The sequence below is a fragment of the Petromyzon marinus genome, chromosome 55 (assembly GCF_048934315.1).
Source record: "Petromyzon marinus isolate PM22_M1 ecotype Great Lakes invasive population chromosome 55, UKy_Petmar_22M1.pri1.0, whole genome shotgun sequence".
Classification (NCBI taxonomy): Eukaryota; Metazoa; Chordata; class Hyperoartia; order Petromyzontiformes; family Petromyzontidae; genus Petromyzon; species Petromyzon marinus.
The window spans coordinates 14323296-14342713 of NC_133721.1; the positions used below are offsets into that span (position 1 = coordinate 14323296).

At 47.5% G+C, this 19418-nt stretch overlaps 1 protein-coding gene across 2 annotated transcripts in view; it reads right to left on the reverse strand.

Moving 5' to 3' along the window:
* LOC116954472 (melanotransferrin-like) overlaps window positions 1-12340 on the reverse strand; it is a 46861-nt gene extending 34521 nt beyond the window's left edge. Inside the window, exons 1-3 of one of the 2 annotated variants that reach the window (XM_076052411.1) lie at window positions 12211-12340; window positions 11885-11995; window positions 10787-10903 (exon numbers count right to left, since the gene is read on the reverse strand). In XM_076052411.1, coding sequence (XP_075908526.1) covers window positions 10787-10874 — 88 coding nt within the window. In that variant the 5' untranslated portion in view covers window positions 10875-10903; window positions 11885-11995; window positions 12211-12340. Of the gene's footprint in view, window positions 1-10786; window positions 10904-11052; window positions 11796-11884; window positions 11996-12210 lie in introns of those variants that run through there. The other variant, XM_032975012.2, reaches the window with a different exon arrangement.
* Between the last annotated feature and the right edge of the window lie 7078 nt (window positions 12341-19418).

Sequence of the window (19418 nt, forward strand, 5' to 3'; positions counted from 1 at the left end):
TCTACCCTTGGGGCTCCTCCAGAAACAATGAAAAGCCACTTCGTGTGGCCACGTGGAATGTTCGAACGCTCACTGGGGAGGAGAGGCTGCCACTCCTCTGTCCGGAGCTGGACCGGTACCGCCTGGATCTCTGTGGCATTCAGGATGTCCGGTGGACCGGTTCTGGCTCCTGCCACCATGAGGGGTGGACAGTCCTCTACTTGGGGCAGCAGACTGCCAAACAACAGGGTGTGGCTCTTCTTTTTGACAAAAGAATGAAGGGGGCGTGGGAGCGTGGCGGTGAGGTGTGGGAAGCTGTAAGCCCCAGGCTACTTTGGGCTCGCCTTCCCATCAACCGGAGGCGAGGAGTGGTGGTCGTGGTTACTTATGCCCCCACCGAAGACGAAACTCCATGGAGGGATGCAGGCAAAGCCGATGAGTCAGATGCCTTCTATGACCTCCTATCACAGGTGCTGGCTAAAGTGGCCCCTCGGGATAGAGTTATCTTGTTGGGTGACTTCAATGCCCGAGTTGGTCATGATGCTGGCACCTGGTATGGAGTGATTGGAGGGCATGGGCCAGATCAGTTCAATAACAATGGTAGGAGGCTACTAGATTGTTGTGCAGCCCATGGGCTTGTAATTACCAACACGCTGTTCCGGCATCGGCGCATCCACACAACATCATGGATGCATGCCGGGTCCAAGCAAGAACATTTGCTGGACTACATAGTGACGGACCAGCGGATGCGAGCCCATGTCCTTGACACCAGGACCTATCGTGGAGCTGATCTGCCCACTGACCATTGACTAGTCATCTGTAGGATCCGCCTGCCATTCTTCCACTCTGGTGGTGGGTGTACACCCAGGACCCCATTCCAACCTAAAGTGGCCTGGTCTCAGTTAACTGATGAAAGTTGCAAGCGAGAATTTCATCATCGCTAATGGGTGGGGTTGGCATCGTCCCCCACTCCTCCTGATGTCGAGGGTAAGTGGGCGAGGTTTAGGACTGTGACTCATGCAGCTGCAATGGCTGCTTTGGGTACGCGATCCAGACCCCCCCAGAGACCCTGGCTGACAGAGAAGGTGTTCAGGATGGTTGAGGAAAAGCGACAGGTCCACTGTTATCGGCTACAGAATCCCACATCAGAGAATGAGGAGGCTTACCGCAGCCTTCGCTCGGAGGTTCGGACAGCCATGAGGCGCTGCAAGGATGGGTGGTGGTCGCGGGTTGCTGAGGAGATGGAGTCTGCCTCAGTGGCCCGCGATCACAAATCTCTATTTAACTCCATCAAAAAAGTAACCTGCAGCGGCACACCTATTACCATCATTAGGGGAAAAAACGGTGATCCAATCTCCGACCCCCAGGAACAGGTTTGCAGATTTGCTGAGAATTTCTGTGAGGTCCTGGGGGAGGGGAAATCCCTCAGCCAGGAAAACATCGTGGCACAAAGTGGGGATGACCCTGCTGAGGCTGAAGTGCCTCAAATATTGGAAGAAGTCACCCCCTGTGAGTGGCTGGCTGAGGTGCCATCTTTTGAGGAAGTACTGAAGGCGATCCGGAGTCTGAGACCAGGAAAGAAACCGGGCAGAGATGATCTCCCAAGCGAAATGCTGAGGGAGGGTGGTGTTTGTGCACAGACTGCCCTACATGACATCATAACAACAGTCTGGACCACTGGACGGGTTCCGCAGGATTGGAAGGATGCCCTGGTGGTCCCCCTCTTTAAGAAGGGGGACCGCGCAGACTTTAACAACTACAGGGGCATCTCACTCCTCAGTATGCCGGGAAAGGACCTGGCAAGGATTATTCAACATCACCTTGCCAGGCACGCAGAGGAGAGGCTTGCGGAGCCCCAACGCGGTTTCAGGAAAGGGCGGTCCTGCACAGATGCCATATTTTCTGTCCGTCTGCTACAGCAGAGGTGTAGGGAATTCCAGCAAGACCTACATCTCTGCTTTATTGACCTGGTCAAGGCCTATGATACCATCAGTAGGCCTGGGCTCTGGGTTGTTCTTCATGCTTTTGGAGTCCCTGACCCTCTACTCACGATCATTAAGGACCTTCATGATGGTGAGCGGGCCCGGGTAAAACTATGTGGCCGGGAGTCAGAGCCATTCCCTGTACACCTTGGGGTGTGACAGGGATGTCTTCTGGCTCCCACATTATTTAACATCTATTTCGACCACGTAGTTCGTGAAGCCTTCAATAGCTGTATCAGGGGAATCTCCATATGGTACAGATATAATGGGAGGCTGATCAATGCCCGGGTGCGGTCAAGGGATGGCTCCCTATTGCTCAACCACGTTATGTATGCCGATGATTTAGTAATAGCTGCTCATTCAGAGGAGGAGTTGGAGACGCTGCTGCTGAGACTGGAGCGTGCCACTAAGAGATGGGGCCTTACCATCAGCCCCACCAAAACTAAGCACCTGCCTGGGTATATTGTACCATCGGACACTCCACCCCCAAAACTCCCAATCGGTGATGGGGCAGTTGTGGAGAGAGTGGAGAGTTTCCCATACCTGGGCAGTGTGCTTATGACCGGCTCCAGTTTAACAGCAGAGGTCTCACTCCGAATCAGTCGAGCGGCAATATCTTTTCATCAGTTGCGTAACGCTGTGTGGAAGCTACCTGGTCTGTCGCTCTGCACTAAGCTTCAGGTCTTCTCGGCCACGGTCATTCCATCCCTTCTCTACACTTGCGAAACGTGGACCCCCCTAATGGAACATCTTCGCCAGTTAGAAACATTTAGGCTAGCCTGCCTACGATCCATCCTGGGTTTAACCAGACTGGATTGTGTGAGGAGCTCACAAATCCTTGAAAGATCTGGGCAAGGTCCCATCGGTGAGCTCCTCCGGCGGGCAAGGCTGCGATGGCTGGGTCATGTAGCCCGCATGCCCAGCCACCGCATGTCCAAACAGCTTTTGTTCGGCCGGATCTAGGGGGCTAAACGGGCGCGGCACGGGCTAGAGAAGAGATGGAGTGATGTGGTACAGGAGGACGTGGAGCTGAGTGGACTTGCCGATGACTGGTACCAGTGGTGTCAAGATCGGCCTCTGTGGAGGAGGCTCGTGAAGGATGCTACTGGGCAGTTGGAGGCAGTCGCCCTCCAACAACAACGGAGGGCGGAGGAGCGACGCTCACAACAGCGAGCGGAGCGCCGGATGGCTAAAGCACAGCAGGTTGGCACAGTAGGGGGCACAGGTGGTGCATTAGCCAGTCATCTCAGTCAGTCGACCCGTGGCACCTGGGTCTGCCCCGTGACCTCCTGCTAGCGGGCGTTCGACAATTCACGTGGCCTCAAGTTGTACATGGCCTGGCACAAGCGTCGTGGTGACGTCACCGCCACTTGGTGGCGAATGGCGGTTGTTGTTGTTGTGTGAGAGTGTGAGAGGGGGGAGTGTGAGAGTGTGTGTGAGAGTGTGTGGTGTGTGTGTGAGGGGGGGAGTGTGTGTGTGTGAGTGTGTGTGAGGGAGAGAATGAGTGTGTGAGAGTGTGTGAGGGAGAGAGTGTGAGGTTGTGTGTGAGAGTGTGCGAGTGTGTCAGAGTGTGTGTGAGGGAGAGAGTGTGTGTGAGAGTGTGTGCGAGTGTTTGTGTGTGTGAGGGAGAGAGTGAGAGTGTGTGTGTGCGTGCGTATGGTGCTGGCCAGCCACCCCCTCGTGTGCCGTGCCGGCTTTCATAGGTGCTAATCGCTGACAGCCCTTGCCCCAACAGTCTGTTAAGACTATACGGGGGATCTTTGTCTTTGTTTTGTGTGAATGTGGGGAGCGGTGGTGTAGCGGTTAGCGCGCTGCACTACGAACCCTGCGTCCCGAGTTTGAATTCCGCTCATTGCCAGCACCAGTGACGAGTATCTGAACTGGTCCTGGGCCCCTCCGAGGTAGATTCCAGCCTAAAATGAATACCTACATTGAATGATGCCGGGTGTAGGCATCAGCACTGAAGAGACAAAGGCGGTCGGGCGTGGTGTCGGTCACCCAACTCCCTCGTGCGCCTGCCGGCTTAATAGCTGCTCGCTAACAGCACAACCATCGCCATGAGCTTCACGGGAGGGGGGTGTAGGTCCATGATTTGCATGGGGGTGCCCTTGTGCGCAGTCGCTCTCCACTTGATCTTATCAGCTCACCCGTAGCTCCCGTTAATGATTGCTTTATATAATGAAAGATTCAATTCTAGGATCACGTAACCCTAAAGAATCATTGACAAAATACATAAGCAGACAAATACGTCTCCGAAGCATTGGTGACCCAAGCGACCTTTGTGCATGAAGCTATCCTGCCTGGTCTTCTTGAGTTCATAACCGGCTAAAACAAAATCAACTTAATTTGATCTGCCCATCCACGCACACCCCAGCAGCCACACAGGCTTCCGACAAAATATCCTGGCAGCTCACCAGCATTTGTTGAAGCAAGCGTCATCCTGCTGATGGTCAATAACATGAGGAGCACCACTTTGTGGCTAAGTCAACAGTAGTGGCTGCGCCCCACCCCGCCATAGGAATGTGGAATTACCACCACTGGCTCGAATTACCAGCGGATGAGCAATGATGCCTCGATGTGCATTCGAGCTGTTGACCTTTTTGACCTGAACTAAAACTAAACTATGAAACTATTTTTATTTTACCAGGTAAGGCTCACTGAGCTATGTAGCTCTTTTTCAGAAGCGACCTGGCCACAAGTGATAGCTCTACGAATGGGCAATAGTATAGCAGCCAAATACTCTTAAACGCACGTTGATTCTAAATGTGGAGTGATAAACTGGAGGACCCGGAGAAAAATCCACGCGACCACGGGGGAGAACACGCAAACTCAAAACATACAACAGGTGTCAGGGTCGGGATCACCAGGCGAGGTAGGTAACATCTCGTAGCAACCGTAAAACGTGGACTGCGCTCACTAAAACGTGCATCAGAGGCGCGACAAAGGCACGTCCAAGACACCCCTACATAACAAGGGCGCCCAGAGGTCACTGAGGCCAGGATGTCACGAGGGCAGAATGCCCGAATATATATATTAGCAACAACAACAACACGGGCCCGTGTGGTGGGGCCCTCCTTTGTGTGACGCCCGGGGGACTTGGGCGCCATCAGGCCCCCTGCCAGTCTCATCTAAGCAGGATCAACTTTATTTTAATGTGAACAAAAAATGTTCACCTGGAAAATCCCTCGAGATGAAATATCTCGATTGCAAGGAGCTATCCGCCCCGGGGTGTTGATTCCCACGCACACAGCACGCGCATGACGTAAAGACCACAAAGACAAAGGCCCCCCCGTGTAGCTTTAACAGACTGTTGGGACAAGTGCTGTTCGCGAGAAGCACCAATGAAGGCCCGCACGGTACATGAGGGGTTGGGTGGCTAGCACCACGCCCGGCCACCTTTGTCTCCCTAGTGGCGATGTTTAACACACCGCACCAGGTACTAATTTGAGAGTGAGTCGACTTAGGGGAGGTCCAGAACCGGTTCAAATAATCCTCACTCGTGTTGGCCGTGAGCGAGAATGCTAACTGCTACACTACCGCTCCCCACACGTATACACGTAATGACTACGTATACACGCACATATTTTTAATGTATAACTTTACACAGTATGAATTTATCACACCCCGTCAACAGACATGAATGGAAAACAAAACTACTGTATTAAATTATGCAGATCGCAGGTTCATTGATAATGTACTCTTGCTGCTGTAGATGTTGTGCGAGTTCGTTTAATTTTTAGATTAAGGCGTGGTAAGGCCCTCACCATCCAGTTGAAAATTTTAGAAAAGCTGTCCATGGGTTAGAGTGTCGTGGCATTCTGGGGTTCGTTATAAGGGGCCTGGACGACACTTTATTTAATTAAAATTAAAATCATTTTCCTCTTACCCAAACACCGACTTTTAATAATGCCTCCCTTTCATAGCCACGTCACCTTCCACACCACGTGACATTACAAACTTGCCACAATTTAGAACAACATTCCTTTCATGGGAACGTGTCAAGGGGCTCTGTGTTGTGGTTGACTGCGATGATGGAAGCAATAATTTGTGGTTGTTACTCATTGGGTGTTGACTGATGTGAAAAACTACTGGATATCTGTGGAAAAAGAGCTTCATAGCCCATCGGATTCCTTCATTATAAATATTCTGATTCTAACGATCTAAACTATGAACTAGACGATTTTTATTTTATCAGGAAAGGCCCACTGAGCTATATAGCCTTTCAGAAGCGACCTGACCACAAATGATAGCGAAACGTAGTGGCTTATCATGTGGAAATGTATAGCAGACAAATACTCTAAACGCATGTTTCCAAATGTGGAGGGGGAAATCAGAGAGCCTGGAGAAAAATCCACGCGGCCACGGAGAGAACATGTAAATTCTAATTTTACAGGTATCAGGGTCTTGATTGAACCCACGGCCTCCTGCATACCAGGCAAGGTACAGTGAGGGAAAAAAGTATTTGATCCCCTGCTGATTTTGTACGTTTGCCCACTGACAAATAAATTATCAGTCTATAATGTAAATGGTAGGTTTATTTGAACAGTGGGAGACAGAATAACAACAAAAAAATCCAGAAAAACGCATATCAAAAATGTTGTAAATTGATGTGCATATTAATGAGGGAAATAAGTATTTGACCCCCTCTCAATCAGAAAGATTTCTGGCTCCCAGGTGTCTTTTATACAGGTAACGAGCTGAGATTAGGAGCGCACTCTTCAAGGGAGTGCTCCTAATCTCAGCTCGTTACCTGTATAAAGGACACCTGTCCACAGAAGCAATCAATCAGATTCCAAACTCTCCACCATGGCCAATACTAGAGCTCTCCAAGGATGTCAGGGACAAGATTATAGACCTACACAAGGCTGGAATGAGCTACAAGACCATTGCCAAGCAGCTTGGTGAGAAGGTGACAACATACTCTTTGGTTTTATTCGGTAAAGTCACGTAGGTAAAACGAATTAAAATAAAATAAACAAATTTCCATTTAAAGCTTTCGTGACTGCAAGAATTCATCTTCTTTGGTTCTTTCGGTAAAGTCACGTAGAATGAGAATAAAATAATAAAATAACACAACAAAATTCTCACGACGTTTCGGCCAAAATGCAAGCGGCCGTCTTCAGGTGAAAGGTACAGAACTTTACCGAAAGAACCAAAGAAGATAAAATAAAAAATGTAAACACGACGTTTCGGAGGCAACGCAAGCTTCCGTCTTCAGGTGGGACCAGTCACAGCCAAAATCGCTGCACCAAGTGGCGAGGCACTGGGAACCTAGCGCTTAAATACAGGTTAAGGTAGGGGGGGGGGGGTGTAGCAGGGGCCATGTGGGGGGACTTTAGTGGGGTGCGGAGGGGGGATGGGTCGTTGTGTGTGTGCAGGGATGAGTTAATCCGTCTTTTGTTGTGTGTAGGGTGCGGGAGATGGGTCACTGTGTGTGTGTGCAATATAAACGGAGTTAATCCTTCTTTTGTTGTGTAGAGGGAGCGGGGGATGGGTCGTTGTGTGTGTGCAGGGATGAGTTAATCCGTCTTTTGTTGTGTGTAGGGTGCGGGAGATGGGTCACTGTGTGTGTGCAATATAAACGGACAGAATATCGGCCAAGATGTGCTGTAAGGGGGCAGTAGAAAAAGGAAAATAGAAAAGTTCGGAAAGAATATGTTTGGTATACCACTGCTTGAAATTGCTGTTAGCAATTAGTTAGTGTTTGGTATGATTCAAAACGTCTTTCCAGTGGTTGCTTAATTTGAAGCCATCCTCTCGATTGAAATGATGCCTGTGTTTGTATATCTAAATGGCTTCGTGGACAAATCTTTGGTGATAACCTGTAGGTTTACAAAGAACCTTGGTATCGGAAAAGACAATCTCATGATCACCCATAGCGTTGTAACAGTGATCAGCCACAGCAGATGAATTCGTTCTGCCGTGTTTCAAATCTGATTTATGTTCGCGAATTCGGTCAGAGATATGTCGTTTCGTCTCCCCGATATAATAATCACCACAGGTACAGCTCAATTTGTAAACACCGGGGTACTGTAAGTCAGGGATGACATCCTTTACGGATGGGATCAGATCACGAATTTTGTGTACTGTATTGAACCGGACTTGGATCTTGTGTTTGTTTAGAATTTTGGAAATCTTTTAGCAACGCCTGCTATGTAAGGTAGTGTGATGGTTTTGATTGGAGTATCAGGTGGTTGTTTCTGTATGGTAGGAGAAACAGCTTGGGGGATGGTACGGTCAGAGTATCCGTTCCTCCTAAGGGCCAGCCGTACCAATTTTAATTCACTGGTCAAGTGGTGTTGGTTTGAAATGCAATGAGCCCTATGGTGTAACGTTTTGATGAGAGAGTTCTTTTGAGCCGGGTGGTGGTCGGAATCCGGTTTCAAGTAGGAATATGCGTGGGTGGGTTTTCTGTAAACAGAATGTCCCAACGAGCCATAAGACCTCCTCTCAAACAGAACATCCAAGAATGGAAGCTTGCCATCTTTCTCTATTTCCATGGTGAATCTGATGGAATGGTGTCTGGAATTGATGTGGTCCAGGAAAAGGTTCAAAGCTGGGAGGCCATGTGGCCAAATGACGAAAGTGTCATCCACATATCTCTTCCAAAGGGAAGGACTGAGGGTGAATGTCTGGATGGCGTCTGATTCAAATTTCTCCATGAAAACATTGGCTATCACTGGTGACAAGGGAGAACCCATGGGAGTACCCTCATTTTGCTTGTAAAAGGTACCATTCCAAGTAAAGTAGGTGTTGGTAAGGCAGTACCTAACCAGCGCAGGTACTTCGGGGTTTAGTCCATGTTGAACCAGATCCTCAATTATTTTAATGGTGTCAAGTACTGGGACCTTGGTGAACAGAGACACCACATCAAAGCTGACGAGGATATCGTCAGGGGCCAGTACATACCAAACACTAACTAATTTCTAACAGCAATTTCAAGCAGTGGTATACCAAACATATTCTTTCCGAACTTTTCTATTTTCCTTTTTCTCCTGCCCCCTTACAGCACATCCTGGCCGATATTCTGTCCGTTTATATTGCACACACACAGTGACCCATCTCCCGCGCCCGCCACACAACAAAAGACGGATTAACTCATCCCTGCACACACACAACGACCCATCCCCCACTCTCTCTACACAACAAAAGAAGGATTAATTCCGTTCATATTGCACACACACAGTGACCCATCTCCCGCACCCTACACACAACAAAAGACGGATTAACTCATCCCTGCACACACACAACGACCCATCCCCCCTCCGCACCCCACTAAAGTCCCCCCACATGGCCCCTCCCACACCCCCCCCCCTACCTTAACCTGTATTTAAGCGCTAGGTTCCCAGAGCCTCGCCACTTGGTGCAGCAATTTTGGCTGTGACTAGTCCCACCTGAAGACGGAAGCTTGCGTTGCCTCCGAAACGTCGTGTTTTAATTGTTTATTTTATTTTAATTCGTTTTACCTACGTGACTTTACCCAATAAAACCAAAGAGTATGAATCCTTGCAGTCACGAAAGCTTCAAATCTAGAATTAAGGTGACAACAGTTAGTGTGATTATTCGCAAATGGAAGAAACACAAAAGAGCTGTCAATCTCCCTCGGCCTAGGGCTCCATGCAAGATCTCACCTCGTGGATATGCAATGATCATGAGAACGGTGAGGAATCAGACCAGAACTACACGGGAGGATCTTGTCAATGATCTCAAGGCAGCTGGGACCATCGTCACCAAGAAAACAATTGGTAACACACTACGCCGTGAAGGACTGAAATTCTGCAGCGCCCGCAAGGTCCCCCTGCTCAAGAAAGCACATATACATGGCCGTCTGAAGTTTGCCAATGAACATCTGAATGATTCAGAGGACAACTGGGTGAAAGTGTTGTGGTCAGATGAGACCAAAATGGAGCTCTTTGGCATCAACTCAACTCGCCGTGTTTGGAGGAGGAGGAGGAATGCTGCCTATGACCCCAAGAACACCATCCCCACCGTCAAACATGGAGGTGGAAACATTATGCTTTGGGGGTGTTTTTCTGCTAAGGGGACAGGACAACTTCACCGCATCAAAGGGACGATGGACGGGGCCATGTACCGTCAAATCTTGGGTGAGAACCTCCTTCCCTCAGCCAGGGCATTGAAAATGGGTCGTGGATGGGTATTCCAGCATGACAATGACCCAAAACACACGGCCAAGGCAACAAAGGAGTGGCTCAAGAAGAAGCACATTAAGGTCCTGGAGTGGCCTAGCCAGTCTCCAGACCTTAATCCCATAGAAAATCTGTGGAGGGAGCTGAAGGTTCGAGTTGCCAAACGTCAGCCTCGAAACCTTAATGACTTGGAGAAGATCTGCAAAGAGGAGTGGGACAAAATCCCTCCTGAGATGTGTGGCCAACTACAAGAAACGTCTGACCTCTGTGATTGCCAACAAGGGTTTTTCCACCAAGTACTAAGTCATGTTTTGCAGAGGGGTCAAATACTTATTTCCCACATTAAAATGCAAATCAATTTATAACATTTTTGACATGCGTTTTTCTGGATTTTTCTGTTGTTATTCTGTCTCTCACTGTTCAAATAAACCTACCATTAAAATTATAGACTGATAATTTCTTTGTCAATGGGCAAACTTATAAAATCAGCAGGTGATCAAATGCTTTTTTTCCTCACTGTATGGTGTGTGTGGTTCATTGGTATGGAGTGTGCGGTGCATCAGGGTGGTATGTGTGGTGCATCAGGGTGGTGCGCGTGGCACATTGGTATGGAGTGTGTGGTGCATCAGGAGACCTCGGGGAGCATCAGGTTCCCACGTCGCATCTCGCATCTCCTACCTGCAGTCCCCTGCAGCACGCCCAGCAGCGCCAGCGCGCAGAGAAGAAGCGGCACAGCAGACGCCAGGCTCATCGTGGCCAAGGCCATCTCCAAACGGCCTGCACTGGAAAAGTCAACTTGCGGGACGAAGCAAAAAAACACACACACACACGCAACGAAACAGGGGGAGTGAGAGGGGGGCTTAGGGAAGAATTGGGGAGAGATGGAAAGAGACGGGGAGAGAGTGCGGGAGCGAGGAAGAGAAGTGGAGCACGTCGGAATGTACCGCGGAGGGATGAACAGGAGCCTGCAGCCAGGTCACTCCGTTTTTAAAGGCGGCCCTGTGCTCACCGATGGCTGGTGAGGGGTGAGGAGGGGGGTGAGGGTGGGGTGCAATGTGTGCCCACTCACGCAACTCCCCCCCCACTCTCCCCCGACCCTTCCCGCGCCGAGCTAAAGGGTCCGGGTGCTGAGGCAGCAGGCGGAGTCTCGTGACTGCAACCCGTCCAAGTGGTGGCATGGACGGCCGAGGCGAGAGAGTAGAGTGACGCGATGGGTTTTATGCTCCCTTGCATCGGGCTGCAGTTTAAAGAGTACCCAATGTGGGTAAATATTCCCTCTATGAATCGTGTCTCGTTAGGGATTACGCTTTGCTTTGTGTCACCCGCAGAACTGTAAAGAGGCGGCAGCGGCAGCAGCTTTGGACATTTCAACAGCCAAAGTTGCTGTAAAACAATGATAAAGGGTAATGGGGGAAGGATTGAAGTGACCGGCTGGGTGGCACACGCGGTCAGAGCGCTAAGTTCGAACCCAGTTGTGATGACGCCGGGTCCTCAATTGTCGTGAATCGGTGGCATGCGCCCAAAAATGCGGTTGTACTTTTAGATCAAAGTTACGTCTGAGGAAATCTTAAAAACAAAACTCGGGTTAGCTCACGCGACGAAGACCCGGAGTAAAATCCATGAGGCCACGAGGAGAACATGCAAATTCCATTTTTACAGGTGTCAGGGTCGGGATCAAACCCACGACCTGCTGCATGAGTCTCTGCCAGGTAAGGCAGTGAACATTTCGCCACTGTGGTGGCCCTGGCGATGTGATGTCTAGGTAGAGATGCGTGCCTTCGAGTAGCTCTGTGATATCCACTTCTGTGGAGACGTTCTTATAACGCGATGGAGTTGCGTCTGCTGGAGGTGAAAATGAGAACGTTCCGTCTCGCTAAACGACTCCCCCTGCAAGACAACCGCAATAAACATGGTGGGGGAAACGACAGTCATAACATGAATGAAATACTCATAATAAACTCAGTTGTATAAAGTGCATTTAAAAATGAGTAACCAGGTAAAAAACACACGCACACATTGAGAAATGCAATGAAATGTGGCAAGGTCCGCTTAAAACAAAACCTTGCTTTGAGTCTCGTGCACAGCAGTAAAACAGCACCCACCCGGTGGCCTCCGCGTTCTAGTCGTGGGTGGCAGAGCGCGCACCTCCCACACCACCACCCTGCCACACACGGACAGCACAAGGGAGGAACAAGGGAGGAAACTTGCATTTATACGTCTTGAGCAACTTATTAGTCTCATTTGCTTCATTTAAATTTGTGATTTTATTACAATGCTATTGTATTGTGCTTCACGTAAACAGAATTAATCGTTGGCAAACGCTACAACAACAACAAAGGGTCACGGCAACTTTCACCAACGTACCCCACACACTCCCCCGGAGCCGCGACCCAGCAGGGACAGAGAAAACTTACAAAGTTGTGGACTCAGCAAGAGAATCAGGAATATGTCTGTACTGTCCGCAGCATTCCCCAAGTTAAACTCAACGTCTGGTGCCGCTGCTGTGTTGCCAGTGGTGCACAACCACAACTCGCATAACAATCGACTCGACACGGTGCATCAATAACGCACCGTGTGAGTGCGCGTGGCCTCGATGGAGGAGGCTCGTGAAGGATGCTACTGGGCAGGTGGAGGCAGTCGCCCCCAATAACAACGGAGGGCGGAGGAGTGACGCTCACAACAGCGAGCGGAGCGTCGGATAAAATATCAGAGTAGGGGGGCACAGGTGGTGCATCTTCCAGCCATCGCAGTCAACCCATGTCACCTGCTGGGTCTGTCCCGTGATCTCCTGTGAGCAGTTCACTTCACGTGGCCTCAAAGTGCACCTGGCCTGGCACAGGTGCCGTGGTGACGTATGGCGTTTGTTGTTTTTTGAAGAGGAAACATGTACGTACTGTACAGTGTGGTCCAAATGTCTTGTGACCCCAAATTCATTGCCCCCTAAAAGTTTTTCCTTTGAATGTTCACTTCTGTTTCAAATAAACTTTGCTTCCAAAAATATGACATTTTAAAGAATTAAATGGGGGTCATAAAGACATCTGAACCACCATGTAGAACAGTGTCCCTCACTAATTTTCAGAGGGGGCCACTTTCACGGAAAAGACATCACCAGTGTGAGGACCGCCACATCTTTGACACCATTGTTGGGTTTGACAGCACTACGATGATGGGGGTTGTTTTCACATTTGTGTATAGAGACCCATAGAGTTATATAGAGACTCATAGATTACATAGAGACCCATAGTTATAGATAGTTATAGACTCATAGATTAGAGTCTCATAGAGTTATACATAGACCCATAGATTACATAAAGACCCATATAGTTATACGGAGACCCATAGATTGCATAGATACCCATATATTACAGAGGTCCATAGACTTACATAGATACCCATAAAGTTACAAAGAGACGCACAGACGAAGACTCTATTATCTCAGCTGGTGAGGCCCCATTGAGCCAAGCAACTATCTTACAATGATGGCCACAACCCAAAAGCGTTGGCGGTGGCGGCAGCTACAGCACCTGCCAGAGGTCTGCGCGATCATGTGAATAACGAGCTGACTTATAAACCTCTATGAGCCACGAGCCCTCTCTCGGAGTTCAACTCTATTATACAAACTCAACATTCTCTCTTGTATGTTTTCACGTAACCTGACAGACGCCTGACTAGTCCGGCGTCTGTCAGGTTACAGTTTAGAGCAAACTTCACAGTTTAGAGCAAACTTCACAGTTTATAGCAAACTTCACAGTTTAGAGCAAACTTTCCACATTCTCTAGCGACCTTCTGATATTGTGTCAGCTACTTATTTCAGTTAATTTATTTCAGTTTATTTATTTGGTATAGCCCTGTGAGCCATTCGGCTCTTGAATCGGGTGCAACCACAACAGACAAAAAACAAAAACACGAACAAGAAAACATCTTAAAGTGACTATGTGACCGTGCAAACAGAAAATCCATGAAAAAAAAACAGCAAAATATTCCTGAAAAAGCACCGTACACCAACGCTGTGTGCAAAAATCCCAGTGGGATGCAAGTAAAACAACAACAACAACCACAAGAAAACTTAGATTAAGGCCATCAGTCTAACTCCGTACGACAACAAAACAAACATGTCCAAACCAAAAAACGTTTTAGAATTCACCAAAAAATAAAGGCATAATTGCAATGTAACAGTGATCATAGGGACTGTGACCAAATTTTTTTTACAATAAACTACATAAATATCATGTAACACCAAACCATAGAGCCATAGCTGGCTGCATGAGTTTCTCCACAACAACAGAAGCATCAATAAGAGTATCAAATTTTTCAATGCACCTTTAAGATCAGCGCGCTAAATCAAAATACAGATAATACTTTGCAGGGTCATCCGGAGCGAAAAATTTTATTTTATTTTACGCCAATGAATAGCAGTGGCAGCTAGGGGCGTACAACTCCTCTAGAGCAGTTTTGAGAGAAGATCTCATTGGTAGTGATTCAAGTTGCATTTTATTGGCAATAGCATTCCAGACCCTGGGGGCATCAATAGCAAAGGCCCTTTCTCCAGTTTTTGTACGGCAATAGGGAATGTGAAGCTGGTAAATGAGCGAAGACCTGAAGTCAATTTTTTTCTTTGAAACAGAGAGGAGATCCAGTAGGTAGTCTGCGGATTTTTTTGTAAGTACATCGTGAATAAATAAGATCTGGTGCACAAGCCGTCGAACATTAAGAGATGTTAAGGTTGACCCAATGTAGAGATGACAGTGGTGAGTCCTATATGGGCAGTTCAATGTAAATCTTAAGGCCGAGTGATAGATGGAATCAAGCTTCTTCAGTACAGTACTTGGGGCTGATTTATACACGATGTCACAGTAATCAAGTAGAGGCAGTATGGTAGCTTTTATCAATTCCAAACGGAACATAGGGGGGAAGCAGTGCTTGTGTCGATACAGAAAACCAATTTTAATTTTTGTCTTTTTACCAATATAAACAATGTGATCTTCAAAATTCAGTTTTGAATCCAGGATGACCCAAAATGAATTATAGATCTTGACTTGCTCTATTTGATAATTATTTAAGGAATGTGATTGGGGAAAAACAACTTCCTGCTTTAGTCCTGGTGAGAAGCATAGCACCTTGGTTTTTGAGGTAATCAGGGCTAGTTTAAGAGCAACTAGCTGATGTTGTAGTTTGTTGAAATCACCCTGGAGCTTAGCAATCACCTCATCCGGAGAGCGGCCAGCAGTAATCAGTATCGTGTCATCTGCAAAAAGATTTACCCTGGAATGATCCAGGTCAGTGCCCAAGTCATTGACATAAAGAGAGAACAAAAGGGGGCCAAGGATGGAACCCTGTGGAACCCCTTTTGTTATCTTAACACTGTTTGACCTCCAACCATCTGTGAATAGAGTTTGGGTGCGAGAAAAGAGGTAATTTTGTAACCATTTTACTGCGTGTTTGGAGAAACCAAGGCAACTTAGTTTACTAAGCAGGGTGTTGTGGTCAACTGTATCAAAAGCTTTGGACAGTCTTCTTTGGTTCTTTCGGTAAAGTCACGTAGAATGAGAATAAAATAATAAATTGATAAAATAAAATAACACAATAATATTCTCACGACGTTTCGGCCACAACACAAGCGGCCTTCATCAGGTGAAGGGACGAGACTGTCTGGTAAGACAGCGCTGGAGTGAAAAAAGCCACGTTCAGATCACGACCTTTAAGCTGTGTCAGAAGAAACAAAGCGCCTTGACAAAGGAATTAGCATATAATTTAGCATTGAAATGGCCGAGTGATTAGCTTGTGACTGGTCACAGAAATTGCTATGTTAAAGTTAAAGCATACACATCCACAGAGGCACCCCTTGACAAAGGAATTAGCATAGAATTTGGCATTGAAATAGCTAAGTTAAAGCATACACATCCGCAGAGGCACCCCTTGACAAAGGAATTAGCATAGAATTTAGCAATGAAATAGCTGAATGATTAGCTTGTAACTGGTCACAGAAATAGCTATGTTTAAAGTCAGATCATACACATTCACCGAGGCACCTAGTACAAATCAAACAGGAGAATTTAGCATTGAAATAACTAGGCGAATTTAGCTTTGAAATAACTGAGTGATTAGCTAGTGACTGGTCACAGAAATGGCTGTGTTGAAGTCAAGGTCTACACATCTGAGCTATTCATAGTAACTGGGTATACAAGGTCAAGAAAAAGACAGGCACAGTACTGCTTATTATCAAGGCTACTGTAAATGTGATTCAGAGAGTCTAATGCAGCAGATGTGGTGCTGCATTTTTTTTGGAACCCAGATTGTTTTAGATTTCGTAGATTGTTGGTGGACAGGAAACTGCTAATTTGGTAGTTCAATAATTTAAAAAAAAAAATCATCAACGGGAACAAAATTGAGATAGGTCGGTAGTTATTTGGATCCTCTTTAGGGCCCCCTTTGTGAAGTGGACGGACATAGGAATGTTTCCATTCTAGAGGAACTGATGCTTCTTTGATGTACAGGTTGAAAATATGGGCTATAGGTTTGTATATTAGGTGACCAACAGTTAGTAGAGCAAAGACGGGAATACTATCTGCTCCGGTAGAGGAGGACCCTTTGAGGTAGGACAGTTGTTTCAGAACATTACTTTCGTGGATTGGCTGGAAACTAAATTCGTTTAATGTTTGGACAGGGGTGCAGGAATTTGCATGAGCAGGGGTGAGTTCCAATACATTATCAAAAAGATTACCAGCTTCAGAAAAATTAAGGTTAAAATTGTCAACTATTTTTTGGGGATTTGAAAAATATTCCCCATTTCGGTGAAGATCAATGGGCAGATTGTCTGTTTTGGATGCCTTTTCGATACATTTGATTGTTTTCCAGAAAATCCTGGCATTTTCATGTGATTCCAGGAGAGTGGAGGAAAAGTAGGCATTTTTTGCATGCCGTATTTTTTGACGCATCTATTCCTTAAATTCCTGTATTCTAGCCAGTCATTGACCAAATTACTTTTCTGAGCACATGCCCAAGCCTTGTCCCTAGTTTTCATGAGCTTTGTAATCAAAGGATCAAACCATGGTGGGCGGTTGCATTTAGTTTTAAATCTAACCAACGGAGCATGTTTGTTAAGAATTTGGAGAAACATGTACCTGAAGGTCTCCCAAGCCGTAGTCAGGTTGGGGATATCACAGACCTTGTCAATATCCGAGTAAAGCACATCATTAGTAAATGCCTGAGTGCTGAAGTGTCTCATAGAGTGATTCTCAACCAATTTAGGGGGGGGGGGGGGGGGTTGGGTCTGGCTGATCATCTCACCCCAAAAATGAAGGAGTGATCACTAAGGTTATTACCCAGAACACCAGTCAGTGTGCAATTGTGAGGGGCATTTGTCAATAGGACGTCAAGCAGAGATGACTGTCCCGGATTTTTTAAGTTGGTTCTTGTAGGGACATTTATTAATTGAAATGGGTTAAATTCATCTGCAAAATTTGTGGCCACGGCCGGCGGGTTTAGCCAATTCCAATTTAGATCACCCACTAAAAGATTTCACCTTCAGGGAGGCCCCCAAAAAGCTCTCTCAGTGCAGATGCAGCTTTAACATCCTTCCCACTAGGCGGTCTATAGCAGCACACTACCAATATCTGTTGATAATTTGGGAGAGTTATTCTGAGAGCCAGACCTTCAAAGCAACATTTTTTAAACAAGGAGTGAGCTGGTGAACATGCAATAGTATTACGAACATAGATGGCAATTCCACCTCCTTTAGATCCTCGGTCAAGCCGAAAAAGGTTGTAGTTGTCAATCGTAATCTGCAAGTCATTGACGGCAGGAGTGAGAAATGTTTCTGTTAGGCAAAAAATGTCTGGGTCAAGATTTGCCACTTCTAGTTTTAGTTGACTTAATTTAATCACAAGCCCTCTGATGTTGACATGTAGAACATCAACACCTTTCCTGCCAGAAAAATCTACCGAATTATACGAGTTCTTTACATTTGGGCCAGGATGAAGCTCAATACCACCCAGAAATAAGAAAAGTAGAATTAAGAGTTTGCACAAGTATTTTCTGTGAAATGATAAACAGCGGCGAACCTTGAACGAATAGCAGTAGCTCGCAGATGGTGTTATTTTTAACAGCAGAATGAAGTTTGAAAGGAGTGCTTGTGAAGTAATGGGACAAAGATAGGTTTTAAAAGGATACAATGATGGAGTGTAGAAGTGTCTATAAGCTGTTTCATTTGCAGGTGGAGTGGCAAATTGAGCAACAAGTATGGATGCAAAGTAACGAGGGTAGCCGTTTGTAGAGTTGAGTGTGGCACTAAATATGGCCGGGAGGGACAGCAGTAGGATACACAGCAGGAGAATTGCCATCTCTAAAATATTCCGGTACACACAGATTAACACACAAGCGGATAAGAAAATATATATACTTGTAGGCCGAGCACGAGAAAACATCTTTCCGCACTCGTCACACATGCACGACTTCTCGCCATGTGCTAGGGTTGAACAGCACCCCTCCACCTGACAGGGACAGCAGATTTTTGGCTGTTGTGGGCTCGGCTGAACCGCTTGCACCGCCTCCTTTCCCTGCCGCAGGATGGTGCTCGAGCTAGCCCTCCTTGAGCTCAGCCCACAACTGGAATGTCGTTTCTTGGCCTCTCGTGTCTCTGCTGCCCGAACAGACGGCCCCACTGAAGCCCAAACAGGGGACTCTTCAATCACGACCCTAGGCCGTCTTGACGATCTCCGTGAAGTTTTCCAGGATGGAGCGCCTTGACAGGAACACAGCTTGGGGTCTGTCTCAATGTTGCCTTGGCAGTAACACAGCTTGGGGTCCGTCGCAATGTTGCCTTGGCAGTAACACAGCTTGGGGTCCGTCGCAATGTTGCCTTGGCAGGAACACAGCTTGGAGTCCGTGGCAATATTGCCTTGGCAGGAACACAGGTTGGGGTCCACGGCAATGTTGCCTTGGCAGGAACACAGCGTGGGGTCCGTGGCAATGTTGCCTTGGCAGGAACACAGCTTGTGGTCCGTCACACTATTAACTAGGCCTCACTCAGGCTGCGCCAGGTGCACTGTTAACTAGGCCTCACTCAGGCTGCGCCAGGTGCACTGTTAACTAGGCCTCACTCAGACTGTGCCTTGTGCATGATTAACTAGGCCTCTCTCAGGGTGTGCCAGGTGCACGGTTAGCTAGGCCTCACTCAGGCAGTGTCATGTGCACAACTAGGCCTCACTCAGGCTGCGCCAGGTGCATGATTAACTAGGCCTCACTCAAGCTGCGCCACGTACACGATTTACTAGGCCTCACTCACGCTGCTCCAGGTGCACGATTAGCTAAG